The sequence below is a fragment of the Podarcis filfolensis genome (assembly GCF_964270895.1).
Source record: "Podarcis filfolensis genome assembly, chromosome: W".
In the NCBI taxonomy this organism is placed as follows: domain Eukaryota; kingdom Metazoa; phylum Chordata; class Lepidosauria; order Squamata; family Lacertidae; genus Podarcis; species Podarcis filfolensis.
Window position 1 is genome coordinate 39,812,731 of NC_139619.1, and position 14,960 is coordinate 39,827,690.

At 50.6% G+C, this 14,960-nt stretch overlaps 1 protein-coding gene across 1 annotated transcript in view; it reads right to left on the reverse strand.

The window, feature by feature from the left end:
- The window catches only part of LOC310753812 (inositol polyphosphate 5-phosphatase OCRL-like), a gene marked incomplete at both ends in the record, with an annotated part of 1,016,056 nt that extends 1,001,894 nt beyond the window's left edge, over window positions 1-14,162 (reverse strand). Inside the window, 7 exon segments of the mRNA XM_083595147.1 lie at window positions 261-396; window positions 1,821-1,924; window positions 8,771-8,809; window positions 11,311-11,522; window positions 11,630-11,729; window positions 13,061-13,168; window positions 14,148-14,162. Of these exon segments, the coding sequence (XP_083451273.1) occupies window positions 261-396; window positions 1,821-1,924; window positions 8,771-8,809; window positions 11,311-11,522; window positions 11,630-11,729; window positions 13,061-13,168; window positions 14,148-14,162 (714 nt within the window).
- Between the last annotated feature and the right edge of the window lie 798 nt (window positions 14,163-14,960).

Genomic DNA, 14,960 nt, shown 5'->3' on the forward strand with positions numbered 1-14,960 from the left:
TTAAGGTATACAGTTCATCCCATGTGGTCTGCCATGCCTGCAGGAGCAGCGTGTACTCAGAAGAGTGGAGAATGGAAGCCTAGGGATTTAACAGAGCCAAAACCTGCCCACTCCTTGCACCGGAAGTCATTGGCCAAGGAGGAGCTCTGTGGAAAGGGGCCTGGTTGTTGGTCAGGGCCTGCCCAGATTCGAGGAGGTGCCACATAGCAGGCAACTAAAAACCCTGAATAGACGATAGCCCTGGCCAGGGCAGGTCTTACCCCTGTGAGGAAGAGGGAGCTGACGGGCTTGTGGTCGCTCCTTTTCAATTCCATGTGGCTTCGGTAGCTGAGCTGATTCACGCTGCCTCCTCTCCAGAGGATTGGCTCACACCATGCTGGCACACGGCACTTCCCACTGCAAGGAGACAGTTGGACTGGCTGAGGCAACACACAAGGCTCACGCAGTCCAACTTTGGCTCCACACACGGCCTGTGATCTTGACCACGGTCAAGAGCTGGAGATGATGGGGCTTGGGAGTCCAACTTCTGAAGGGGCGGACCTTGCAGGTGTGCAGGCATTTTGCCTCATGGAGAGAGTTATCAGGAAATCAAAAGCTGCCATCTACCAGGTCAGAATGAATTTCTGACCTCCCCCAGTTTGGATTCCTACATTGCAGGGGGTTGGACTAGATGACCCTCGTGATCCCTTCCAACCCCACAATTCATTAATTAAGTCTCCTCTGGCTGGCAGCAGCTCTCTGTGGCCCAATCCTTTTTCAGGTGGAGGTGCCTTTCAACTTGAGACTCTGCATACAAAGCATATGGCACACCACCAAATGATGATCCTTCCCCAAAGCAAGGGGCCCCGTTATTCTTGTTCAGACACTATTTTTTCAGTGATCCAAAAGACCCTTTCTGGCACCTGAAATGCTGCCCAAAGGAGCCTGCCCTTTTCCGGCTTCGTCACTACATGTTCCGCCTGTCCTTTTGATTTCCCCATTACCACAGCAAGAGCAATGAAACTAGCAGGCCTAGGTGGCTTCTGACAGTTGTCAAGAACCACAAGAATATGCCAAATCATGGATGGTGAGGCTCAATGGCTACTAGCCATAATGGCCACAGAACATACTCCACCAAGAGAAGCAGTATGGCTTGGAGGAGGGGAGCGTGCTGTTGCACCCAGGTCCTGTTTGTGGGCTCCCCAAGAGGCATCTCATTGGCCAATGTGAGAACAGGACGCTGGGCCAGATGGACCAATGGCCTGATCCAGCAGGGCTGCTCTCATGCTCTTATGCCCTGGCAGACTCATCTTGAGAGAGCACCAAGTCTAATTCCCAGACTTCCTTGACACAAAGAGGATTCTCATTCAGCCTGCTGCACCTTTCAAGGAACTGCAACACCGCTTATACACACCACGAAAGAGAGGATGCTGGTTATCAGGACAAATGTGGGGGAAAGGAGCCAAAACATTTCCAGAGCAGGGATGGCTTGAGGAAGACAACATATCACAGCCTTGCATTTCACAACTCGCCTAGCAGCCTTTGGCAACCCGGAATTCCATGCAAGCAAAGTGAGCAGGTGAAGGAGAGCTGGATCTCTCTCTTCCTCTGTGGCTTGGTGTCCATTCTGGCTGCAGAGGAAAGGAAGTCCGTCCAGCCCTCAACTCTAGCCCTCCTCCAACAGCTTGCTTAGCAGAAAGCCATGTTTAAAATATATTTTTTACTAGCCTGCTCAGGAGGATGGAAAAGCAGGACACTACTAGCATCTCGGCAGACTAGGAAAAACAAACAAGCCTTGCAGAAGAATGATTGAGAGGACTTACTTACAAAGGCTCAACTATCAAGCAGGATCTGTTTTAGAGTCAAATTTGTACGTCGGGATGAACTTGATCTCTCCCTCTGTGAAATCAGCAAAAGCTGTCTTTTGGGTACGCTGAATGTTTAGCTAAAGCCAAAAAGAAATCGCTTATTGAAATATACTCAGAGTCGCAAAGTGATTTCATGCTCTTTATTCAGCTCATAGTGGTGAGGAGGAATGAATGAAAGTCCCCTCAAAGCATCTGCTTTATATACATTATTTACACAATGGGCTGCACATGATTGGCTAATTCCGGAATTCTACTGTAAGCCAATCAGCTTGTGGATTCACTTCTATCTGGAGCATGATTCGGTGGTTCCTGCCAACCAATCATACTGCTGCAGTTTGGATCCTATTCAACTCAGTACATAACACCCCTCCCCTCTAAGTTCCAGTCCTGCCCGGGAGGTCGCATTCATAGTCCTCAAGGTACGCCGGCAGCCTACGTGTGCGTTGCGGCCTGGGGTGTTCCCTGGTCCGGGGTTCAGGTTCTGGCTCGTGTTCCAAGGATGCTGGCTGTGATGGGGCTGTTTGGTCTGGCGCAACCGGCTCGCTCAGTCGTGGTTCTGGTTCCGGTGTCCTTTCGGCCTCACGGGTCCTCTCTGTATTTACTGATTCTGCCCTTCCTGCTTGCCCCTGCTGCTCTATGGGCCTCACTGCCCCACTGTTCCCTTGGGACTCCTCTGACCTGTCCTCCTCCTCCTGGTTTTCTCCCAGGAATCGTCGCCGTATCTGGTCACAGTGGCGGCGCCAGCATTGCCCCCCATCTGTTAGCACCTCATACGACACGGGGCCAGTGACCCTGGTGACTGTGGCGGGTACCCATGCAGGGCCTGCCCCAAAATTCTTTGCGTACACTGGGTCCTGGGCCTCAAAGGTCCGGGGGTTCCTGCCTTCCCCCACCACTACCTCATCCTGAGCTCTATCGGGGTGAAGGCGGTCCAATCTGATTGCAAGGCGCCAACCCATTAGTAGTTCGGCGGGGCTCCAGCCAGTTGTTGAGCTGGGGGTGCTGTGCTGTGCTAGAAGGAATGTGGCAAGGCGGTACTCCCAATCCCCTTGCGTCATGCGGCGAAGGGTGTCCTTGGTGGTCCGCACCATGCGTTCTGCTTGGCCATTGGTGGCAGGGTGGAATGGCGCCGAACGGATGTGGCGGATGGCGTTCTGCGCTGTGAAGGTTTGGAATTCTCCTGACGTAAATGCAGTCCCGTTGTCTGAGACGAGAGTGTCAGGGAGCCCGTGGGTTGCAAACAGCCTGCGTAGTACTCGGATGGCTGCGGACGTAGAAGTGGACGGTACCAGTGCGACTTCCAGGCATTTGGTGTAGGAGTCCACCACTATGAAGAATGTTTTCCCCTGAAAGGGGCCAGCGAAGTCCACATGTAGGCGTGACCATGGTGCTCGGGCGGACTCCCAGGACTGGACTGGGGCCCTTGGGGGATCTGGGTGGGATTCTTGGCAGGCCTGGCAGTGTTTGACCCAGGCCTCTATCTCTCCGTCGATCCCCGGCCACCACACATAACTCCTGGCAAGGGCCTTCATTCTTACTACCCCTGGGTGTGTCTCGTGTAGGGCTGTGAGGACCCTTTTGCGGAGGGGCTGGGGAACAGCAACCCTGCTTCCCCATAACAGGCACCCCTTGTGGGCCGACAGTTCATGTTTGCGGGTTGTGTAGCCGGCGAATTCTGGCCCGGGGCTGCTGCTGGGCCATCCCCTCCACACCCAGTCCAGGACCCGGGAGATGACCCTATCTTTCTTGGAATGGTGTGCAACTTCTTGTGCCTGAATGGGGCGGTCGGGAAGCAGCTCCAGGCTCATAACCTCTTGTGCAGGTGCTGGGTCGGGGCCTGTTTCCAGTAGTGGTAGCCTACTGAGGGCGTCCGCATGGCCCATCGCCTTCCCAGGGGGGTGAATCAGTGCATACTGGTAGCTGGCAAGGAAAATTGACCACCTGAGGACGCGAGGAGACAGCACTTGGGGGGTCTGCTTTTTGGGGGCAAACAAGCCAAGCAACGACTTGTGGTCAGTCACCACGGTGAAGGGCCGCCCGTACAAGAAATCATGGAATTTTTTTACTCCCTTCACGATTGCCAGACCCTCCTTGTCGATTTGCGAGTAGTTCCGCTCGGTTGCGTTCAGTGTCTGGGAAAAGTATGCCACCGGTACCTCTCTTCCATCTGGGAGTTGGTGTCCCAGGACAGCGCCAATGCCATAGGGTGAGGCGTCGCATGCTAGCACCACCGGCAGCCTCTCGTCGAAGTGTGCCAAGACCGAGTTTGAGACAAGCAAGTCCTTGACTGCCTGGAATGCGGCCTCCTGGCGCTGGCCCCACACCCAAGGGGCCCGCTTGTCCAGGAGTCTGTGTAGGGGCTCCGCTACCGCCGCCTTGTGGGGAAGGAAGGAATGGTAAAAGTTCAATAGTCCCAAGAAGGCCTGAAGTTCAGTCTTGTTCTTGGGCGCTGGGGCATCACAAATGGCCCGTACCTTGTCCCCAGTCGGGTGGACCCCTTCTGCGTCCACCATAAATCCCAGAAAGTCCACCTGAGGCACTCCTAGTAGACATTTTTCCCGCTTCACCTTGAGACCCGCCGTCTGGAAACGGTGCAGAACGGTGCAGAGGCGGTCCTCAAACTCCTCTGGTGTGGGCCCGGCAATCAACACATCATCGAAGAAGGGGGTGACGCCAGGAATCCCTTTAAGTAGAGAGTCCATTAGATTCTGGAATATGCCTGGTGCCACGCTGACACCGAATTGCAGCCGCTTTACCCTGAACGCTCCTCTGTGCGTCACAATCGTCTGTGCCTCTGCTGTGGCCTCATCTACTGGCAACTGTTGATATGCTTGGGCCAAGTCCAGCTTGCCAAAAATTTTCGACCCAGCCAGGGTGGCAAGGACATGGCTGACCACTGGCATTGGGTATGCATGGGCCGTGAGGGCCTTGTTTATGGTACATTTGTAGTCTGCGCAGATGCGGACCGAACCATTAGGCTTGACGGGTGTGACGATTGGGGTTTCCCAGGGGGCATTAGGCACCGGCTCCAGCACTCCTTGCTCCACGAGTCGGTCCAATTCCTCGTCTATACGGGGTTTCAGGGCGAACGGGACCCGGCGGGCCTTGAGCCTGACCGGTCGTACTGCGGGGTCAAGCTGTAGAGCAATGGGGGGGGGGCGTATACTGTCCCAATTTCCCATCGAAAACCCCCGGAAATTCCTTGCATATGGCGTCCACGTCCACTTGTAAGGTAGTGTGGTTCACCCTGGTGCCGGCTAGCCCCAGTGGTCCAAACCATGCCAATCCCAGTAAGCTAATGTAGGGGCCCTTGACCACAAGCAAGTCCAGTTGCCGCGTCCGCCCTCGGTATTGCACCCTGAAGGTCCCCACCCCCATTGTGGGGACCTTACGTTTCTGGAAGTCCCGGAGGGTGAATGGGGCCGGCCTGAGCTTGGGACCCCCAGTAGGACACAGTTTCCTTAAGGTCCTTGCCGAGATTATGGATAGAGTTGAACCCGTGTCAAGCTCCATACGGCATGGGGCCCCCTCTATCTGTACCTCTACATAAATTTTCTCTACGTTGGGGTGGGGCAACTGGTATACCTGGAAGTCTGTGAGCTCCGTCGAGTTGCCTTGGTGCGTTGGGCCCCGGGACCTGGGGCTCTTGGATTGGTCATCTGATGCCTGGCGTCGGGTGGGCCGAGCCCGACACACCCGGGCGATGTGTCCCGATTTTCTGCACTGCCTGCACTCTGCGTTGCGGAAACGGCAGGTCCTCCTCTCGTGACTTTCTGCACAGCTTGCGCAGTTCCCTCCTTCTCGTCGAGGCAGCTGTGGTATGTGGGCTGCTTGAGTGCGCTGCTGTACTCGGTGCACCTCCTCCCGGTTGGATCCTGAGTCGTCGGCGAGGTCTTCGTGGTGGACCCTCGGTTGGGACGGCTGGCTCGGCCGTGCCTCTTGCGTTGACCTCTTGGCAGCTTCCGTTGCCAGGGCCTCCTCCAGAGCGACCTGGAACGTTAGGTTCTTCTTAGCGTAGAGGCGTCGTTGCAGCTTCTCATCCTTCAGGCCACCGACGAGGCGGTCACAAAGCATGTTCTCCAATTCTGAGAAGTTGCAGAACTGGGCGGCTTGGTGGAGAGAGGTCACAAACCCAGTTATGGTTTCCCCAGGGGCTTGCCGCTTTGCGTTGAAGGCATTTCGACGAGCCACCACTGAGGGCTGTGGCGAAAAGTGCCCCTTCAGCTGTTCCATTATTGTTTTATATGGAACAGTAGCAACGTCTTCAGGCGCAAGGAGAGCCCGGGCGATTTCAAACGTCTCCTCTCCGCAGACGCTGAAGAATATTGCCCTCTTCTTGGTGTCTTCTTCCTCGGTGACCCCTTTGGCTTCTAGGAGGAAGGTGAAACGGGAGGCGTACGCTTCCCAGTCTCCAGATGCTGGGTTGAACGGCGAGAAGCTGCTGTCAGTTGCCATTCTGAGTTCCTTGTGTCCCGGAGCTGAATCCTGGATACACGGTGCGAGGCAGCGGTGCGGCAGGTGGCGGTGCTGCGGTGCTGTGTGTGGCAGTCAGCTCAGCGGGATCCCATGCTCGTCGCCAGTGAAATATACTCAGAGTCGCAAAGTGATTTCATGCTCTTTATTCAGCTTATAGTGGTGAGGAGGAATGAATGAAAGTCCCCTCAAAGCATCTGCTTTATATACATTATTTACACAATGGGCTGCACATGATTGGCTAATTCCGGAATTCTACTGTAAGCCAATCAAGTTGTGGATTCACTTCTATCTGGAGCATGATTGGGTGGTTCCTGCCAACCAATCATACTGCTGCATTGTTCTAGGACCAATCAGACTGCTGCCTTTTGGATCCTATTGTTCTAGGACCAATCAGACTGCTGCCTTTTGGATCCTATTGTTCTAGGACCAATCAGACTGCTGCAGTCTGGATCCTATTCAACTCAGTACATAACACTTATCAGCAGAGAAGCAAAAGACCCCCTGTTGCCTGACAATGGAGTCTATTAACAGCCACTGTTGTGCTGGAAGACCAAGGTGAAGTACTAGTAGGTTAAAGGTAAAGGTAAAGGTAAAGGGACCCCAGGTTGGACAGTGTTCTCGAAGCTACAAACATGAGTCTGACCAAACTGCGGGAGGCAGTGGAAGACAGGAGTGCCCGGCGTGCTCTGGTCCATGGTGTCACGAAGAGGCGGACACGACTAAACGACTAAACAACAACAACAAAGGGACCCCTGACCATTGGGTCCAGTTGTGACCGACTCTGGGGTTGCGGCGCTCATCTCGCTTTATTGGCCAAGGGAGCCGGCGTACAGCTTCCGGGTCATGTGGCCAGCATGACTAAGCCGCTTCTGGTGAACCAGAGCAGCACACAGAAATGGTGTTTACCTTCCCGCCAGAGCGGTACCTATTTATCTACTTGCACTTAGACGTGCTTTCGAACTGCTAGGTTGGCAGGAACAGGGACCGAGCAAGGGAAGCTCACCCCGTCGCGGGGATTCGAACTGCCGACCTTCTGATCGTCAAGCCCTAGGCTCTGTGGTTTAACCCACAGCGCCACCCGCGTCCCTACTAGTAGGTTAGCCAAGTGCAAAAAACGGGGTATACCTGCTGAAATCCTATCTTATACACAATTATTAAAGGTACAGGATGCTTGTGCATTTTTGCCCCATGTCATCTTAAATTACTTTGCTGCATCACACGACAGGAAAATCCTCTAACTCAGGAGCAGCAGACACGTGGCCCTCACAATGCTGCAGAACTACAATTCCCATCATCCCTGATTACTGGCCATGATGGCTGGAGCCAACAGGAACTGCAGCTCAGTAACATCTGGCAGACCACAGGTTAGCCATACCTACAATATGCAATGTTATATGTACCAATAATCCATACAAACTGTTAACAACCACCAGAATACACCCCGACACTATGAGCAACTGCAAAACCATCTTTTCGCATCCTACGTTGGCTCCCAGGACGTTTCTGAGCACAATTCTGAGTGTTGGTGCCAACCTTTAAAGCCCTAAATGGCCTCAGCCCTGAAAGAGTGTCTCCATCCCCATTGTTCAGCCCAGGCATCAGGGTCCAGCACCGAAGGCCTTCTGGCGGTTTCCTCACTGTGAGAAGCGAAGTTACAGGGAAGCAGGCAGAGGGCCTTCTGAGTAGTGGCACCTGCCCTGTGGGACACCCTCCCGTCAGATGTCAAGGAGATAAGTAACTATACAGCCTTTAGGGAAGTTTTTAATGTTCTATGATGGTTTTGCGTATGTTGGAAGTCTGAGGCTGCCCCCCCTTGCCTTCCTTGCAGCATCCTTCTCAAAGGGCTAAGGCATGACTACGCTCACAGAGTTTAAATCCACCATAAGGTGCAGCAATCAGGCCTCTGTTTCAACACAAAATACCAATGAACCTTATGCCAAGTGGGAGAAAGGTCGTCAACATGATGAACACACAAACCTTGGAGAGAAAAATGTAAAACAAAAAGCACCAGCAATTTAATTGGACTTAATGGAAGTATCTGCTGATAAGAACATGTGAGCAACGCAGATTTTCCAGACAGATGCAAAACCTAGAGCAGGAAACCTTAGACCTTTAGATATTGCTGGACAGCAGCTATGCTGGGGCTGATGGGAGTCCAACAACATCTGGAGCGTGTGCTGAGCTAGGAAAGCCCTCTAACTGGGAAACTGCAGAGCAGTCCTACTTATTCCAAGGCAACCCTCCAACTTAATTGGGACTTGCTTCTAATTAAGTTTGCACAAACCTGCAACCTTAAAAAGCATTTGTAGAAGTCGCAGTCATCCTATGTTCTTTGCTCCTAACTGCCTGAAAGTGGCTTCTCTAGCCTAGGCTGGGGTATCCCAGACAAAGGAAATAAACAGGGCAATATCCTAAACCACCACATATAACACAAAGATGTCTCTCACCTGGTCGTAGGTCAGAAGTCTCTGAAGCTCATTTTTAGTGATCAGATGACAATGCTGGAAAAAAGCAAAGCAACCACAGCTACAGGCTAGCTCACGGGGTCGGGGGGCGGGGGGCTGCCACTTCCTGCAATATGTAGTAAGACTGATAACTAGGATTGGGCAGTATGATCATATTAGGCTAGTGCTCTGTGAACTAGACTGGCTCTTGAAGTGCTTCCAGGCCCAATTCAGAGCATCCCATTTGGCCTTTCAAGTGTTTCAAGGTTTGGGAAAAGGGTACCAGAAGAAGACCCACTTATGTTTGCACTGCCTCTCCACTGACTAGAATCCCTTTCCCAGGGAACTCCTGCTCTTTCAAGCATGGCAGGGCCTTTTCAGTCATGGCACCCGACCTTTCAGAATAATCTCCCAAAGAGGTTCACCTGGCCCCTGCTTTGATGTCCTTTCAGCAAAGACTTTTCGAATTTCCCCTGGTACGTTAATTCATGGGCCTCCAAACCCTGCTGTAGAACACAGGAACATAGGAAGCTACCTTATATTGAGGCAGACCATTGACCCATCAAAAGAAAGGGGGGGCTTCGCCCTGCCAGACTTTAGACTGTATTATGAGTCAGCAGCATTCTGCTGGTTGAAAGACTGGCTGCTTCTTGAAAACACAGACATTTTGGACTTAGAAGGTTTTAACAATGTCTTTGGATGGCATGCATATTTGTGGTATGACAAGGTTAAAGCTCACAAAGCGTTTAAAAATCACATTGTTAGGAGATCTTTGTTTAATGTTTGGACTAGATATAAGGATTTACTGGAAAACAAAACCCCAAGGTGGTTGTCACCAATGGAAGCGAAAGCTCAGAAAAAACTCAATATGGAGGCCAGTTGGCCAAAATATTGGGAAATTTTGGAGCAAGAAGGAGATAGACTGAAATTGCAGAGTTTTGAGAAATTAAAAAACAAAGTCCGAGACTGGCTACATTATTTTCAGATAAGGGAGGCATAAAATTTGGACAGGAAAATTGGCTTCCAGGTGGAAAAATCTAAATTAGAAACAGAAGTGCTAGAACCTAAAACTAAAATCATGTCAAAAATGTATAATCTGCTGCTGAAATGGAATACACAGGATGAAACAGTTAAGTCAGCTATGATTAAATGGGCACAAGATCTTGGACATAACATTATGTTTGCTGATTGGGAACAGTTATGGACCACAGGTATGAAATTCACGGCATGTAATGCCTTAAGAGAGAATATTATGAAAATGATATACAGGTGGTACATAACCCCAGTCAAGCTCGCAAAAATATATCACTTGCCCGATAATAAATGCTGGAAATGTAAGGAAGTTGAAGGTACATTTTTTCACCTATGGTGGACGTGCCCAAAGATTAAGGCCTTCTGGGAAATGATCTATAATGAAATGAAAAAGATACTTAAGTATACCTTCCTGAAAAAACCAGAGGCTTTTCTCTTGGGCATAGTCGGCCATCTGGTGTCAAAGAAAGACAGAATTTTCTTTATGTATGCTACAACGGCAGCAAGAATACTTATAGCAAAGCACTGGAAGACTCAAGATCTACCCACTCTGGAAGAATGGCAGATGAAGTTGATCGACTGTATGGGACTGGCAGAAATGACCGGCAGAATCCGCGACCAGGGAGAAAAGGCAGCAGAAGAAGATTGGAAGAAATTCAAGGATTATCTACAGAAATATTATAAAATTAATGAACTTTGAAAAGATGTTGGTTTAAACTTTGGTGGGGACTAGCTGTTATGATAAAGATAATGGGGATTATATTGGTTTATGTTATTAAATTTAAAAAAGATGAATGGAAAATAAGGTTTTATTTTAAAAGGAATGGTGAACTAGAGAACAAGAAGGGGAGGTATGAGGAAGTCAAAGAAATATGTGATTGAAAAACTGTTACTGAAACTGAATTGTTTTTAATATTTTTCCTTTTCGTTTTCTTTTTGTGTTTATATAAAATTGGAAAATCTAATAAATATTCATTTAAAAAAAAAAGAAGGCTGATCACCGAAGAATGGATGCTTTTGAATTCTGGTGCCGGAGGAGACTCTTGAGAGTCCCATGGACTGCAAGAAGATCAAACCTCTCCATTCTGAAGGAAATCAGCCCTGAGTGCTCACTGGAAGGACAGATCGTGAAACTGAGGCTCCAAGACTTTGGCCACCTCGTGAGAAGAGAAGACTCCCTGGAAAAGACTCTGATGTTGGGAAAGATGGAGGGCACAAGGAGAAGGGGACGACAGAGGACAAGATGGTTGGACCGTGTTCTCGAAGCTACCAGCATGAGTTTGACCAAACTGCGGGAGGCAGTGGAAGACAGGAGTGCCTGGCGTGCTCTGGTCCAGGGGGTCACGAAGAGGCGGACACGACTAAACGACTAAACAACAACAAATGCTGCCTACCCTGAGCTACACACAGGCAGGAAAGTTACAGAAACATGACTCAGTTTGCTTCTCCAGATAGCGGAGACCAACAAGTTACATCAGCCAAGGCTCTCTCCCTCCAAGCCCTCAAAACGCACTCGTTTTCATGATTGTCAGCTGCGGCAGACCCTGGTCAGGGGGCAGGAAGCTCATCTGGGCACAGATATCCTTGTAATCCTGGTTTCGGCGCTCAAAGTCTTCCACGTGGGCAGCAAGGTGGGAATTGACCATGCAGAAGCTGGTATTGTTGCAGACAAACCTCACGGCCACACACCCCTTGTTACCCTGCAGGGGCGGAGCAAAGATGGCTGTTAGTGAGCAAGCAGGAAAGAGGGGGGAACTGGTTGGCAGAGATTAGAAAAACAGATAGACAGACAGAAAGATAGACGTGGGGAATTCCGCTGTCAGGGTCTACTCCCCATCTTCCCCATGATGCCTGTGCCCACTGTCTCCCTCATCACTTCCTTGATGCAGCTGAGCTGGTCCTTCCTGACAAAGATGAGCACCAGCTGCACCTAGAAGATGCAAGGTACTGGGATGTCTACCAGCTCTGTTCATTGCTTGCTGTCCTGGGCCGGCTGGATGCAGATAGGAGTGGCAGGTGGCACCAACTGGGGATCCCCCAAGGGAAGAAGGCTCAGAGCCAGGGAACTGGTGGGTGGACTGTGGGATGTTAACACAGGAGCAGTCAATGACAACATTCCTAGAGTGTACATGTTAGAACATGGGGAGGGATGTCAGTCCAGCAAGCAGGTAAACTTCCTGGGACGGACTTCCTCCGCATGTGACCAGAGGTGGGTGTGGCCTCACCTGTGCAGGTAATGGTAAAAGCACAGGGCAGCCAGCCACTCTCTCTCTCTCTCTCTGCCATCTTCCTTCGATGAGGAAACATCCAATGATGCCCTCTTGGCTCTCAGCCAAGAGAGGACGGGACTATCTTACTACAAGATAGATTCTGAATGTATGTAACCTTTTTAAAGCTGTCTGCCTTCTGGGATCACATTGTGAACAGAACGTGAGTAAACTCTTTTATACTTTCATAAAGACTGTGTTGTGTCTTGTATTTTAAGAGGGAACAAAAGGGGAAATTACCAGAGTAATTATTATAGAGGTTCTAGCAAACCTGTGCAAGCGTTACCGTTGCAAACTTAAAGGGGAATGTCTATAAACTCTGCTGATATTTTGGGAACTTGTTAGCACAAGTTGGATTAGGATATAATCCCACAATATATCCTCTCCTGCACCCCAGAACATTCCCACAGGGACGACGCCGCTGAGCCGTCAGAGGGAGAAGAGGGAGCAGACTGTGAGCAAGAGGAGGTGTTGGAAACTGAAGAGGCAGGAGGACAGGAAGATTCTGTGGCAAACAGCAGCCCAGAATCCAAGGCAGAAGTGGAGGCTGGAGGCGGGGGTCAAGAGGCAGAGATCAGGCAGGCTGCTGAAGAAGCCAGGGGGTCTCCCCATCCTGCTGCGATCAGCTCCCCTCCCTGCTGGTCTCCCAGAACACAGAGAAATTAAGAGGATGGAGCAAAGACAGGCAAGGTGTCAGAGTCTCAGGTTGCTTGGGAAGGACCAGGGGGAGGAGGAGACTTCAGAGAGTGGTGGGAGGGTAGCAACCTTCAGCCTTCACAACTACTTCACTGGGGCAAGACCTGTTGGGAAAGGTTTCTGTGATCACTAGGCCTGCACGGTTTGGGTTTCTTTGAATAAAGAATGTTGGCTTCTTTTGAATAAAACACCACTGACACCAGGTGTTTTTTCTTGCTGACCTCCTCCTCCTCCTCCTCCTCACTCCAGCTCCTGACAGCTGTCTGGCTGCTGAAGAAATGGGTGGGGTTGGACTTACTTTCTTGTACTTGGATTTGGAACACAAAGCCTTTTCCACAGCTGTCAGCCACTCTTGCTCCTTTGTCGAGTCCAAGTAGAAGAAAGCCTCTGTGCTCAGGTCCAGATCCTGGAACCGAATGCCAAAGTGCCAAAGAGAAGGATGTGGAACTGCAGGAATAGGACTCCCATCGGAACAGACGTGCTGGTTAAATATGCAAAGACAACAGGAGTGTGCAAGGGCAGGCAAGATCAGGACCAAGAACAAACAAGTAATACCAGCCACTTCCTCCTCAGCTTAGCTATTCGGGGCCCCAAAGGAGCTTTGCTAATGAAAGAAAAAAAGCTTTTTCCTTGTATTTTTTAAGATGTGTCAGCCAGCCTGATATCTAAGCACTATCCCAGTAGCCACAGGCAACCAGAAATTCTTTGAAGGCAAGTGAGTTGGTCGATCTCTCCATTCTTCCTTCACCTGGCAACCTGGTTGCCAGGCTGGCTTTCCGGGAGCAGAAAACCACCTCTCAGATCTGCTGTGCCAAGCTTGTTTGCTAGAAGATTACCCCGTAACACCCTTGTCCTCTTTGCAAACCTCCTAAATGGCTAGCCTTCTGTGTTTCCATGCTGGCCATGAAGGAATGGGCATTCCCGACTCTGAAAACAGCACAGAAATACAGCCTGTCTAGTAAAGGGGTAAAAAGAGCAAGCGAAACAGCCTCTGTAAAACAGTAGCATCTGAAGCTGCTAACCACATACTGATAAACATATCATAAAAGCAGACATGAAAAACAAATGGCCACTGGGTACTACTAACAGTGGGACATGGGTGGCGCTGTGGGTTAAACCACAGAGCCTAGGACTTGCAGATCAGAAGGTCGGCGGTTCGAATCCCCACGACGGGGTGAGCTCCCGTTGCTCGGTCCCTGCTCCTGCCAACCTAGCAGTTCGAAAGCACGTCCAAGTGCAAGTAGATCAATACTTCTGGTGGGAAGGTAAACGGTGTTTCCGTGTGTTGCTCTGGTTCGCCAGAAGCGGCTTAGTCATGCTGGCCACATGACCCGCAAGCTGCACGCCGGCTCCCTCGGCCAATAAAGCGAGATGAGCGCCGCAACCCCAGAGTCGGCCATGACTGGACCTAATGGTCAGGGGTCCCTTTACCTTGACCTTACTACTAACAGTACAAGGAAATAACCAAAGCAAAAACTCAAAAACTTTGTTTGAAGTAGTAAGCTTAGCATTATAAGGATGACCCACACCAAGTGTTGGGGGGGGGTCACACCTCCCTGTCCTCCAGCACAGCTTTTAGGAGGAGTTCCAAAGGTTTTGCTTCAGTTTTGGATTAACTGCATCTTGTCACAATGTCTGAAGCTGCACAAACCGCTTCATTTGAACCATGGCTCATTGAAACAAGCCAACTTCCAGTCGTGGGTTTACAAAGCTGGTAAAATGAACCACCATAGGATTTGGACACACCAAACTGTGGTTAATTTAAAATCCAAGTGGAAGCTTCCCAATAGGCTTGGGGTGGGGGAGAGGTGTGCAAACCTGGAGGTTGCCGTCCTGCTCATAATATGAAGCCACGGTTCAGTATGTGGCACCAAGGGAAATTGCCCACCACAACTAATACTTTCAATTACCCACCCATGTGGCCTGAGTGAACAGGACAGACTTTGCCTGGCACCCAACAATACAGCTGTCATGTAGATGTCGCTTTCTCCAGCCCCAACTCTGATACAGGTTCCACTGGTCTTTGCATGGTGTTTGCACTTTTGCATGATCTGACCTGAAATTCTGGGTGTTGACATATTCCTTCTCTCTCTTGGCGAGGACGTGCTTGATGAGTCCCTCTCTCTGTCCGGACTGCGTATGTGTGGAAGGCACAAAGAGCTGGCGCATAGTGTAGGTCATTGGGGTTGCTTCTTGCT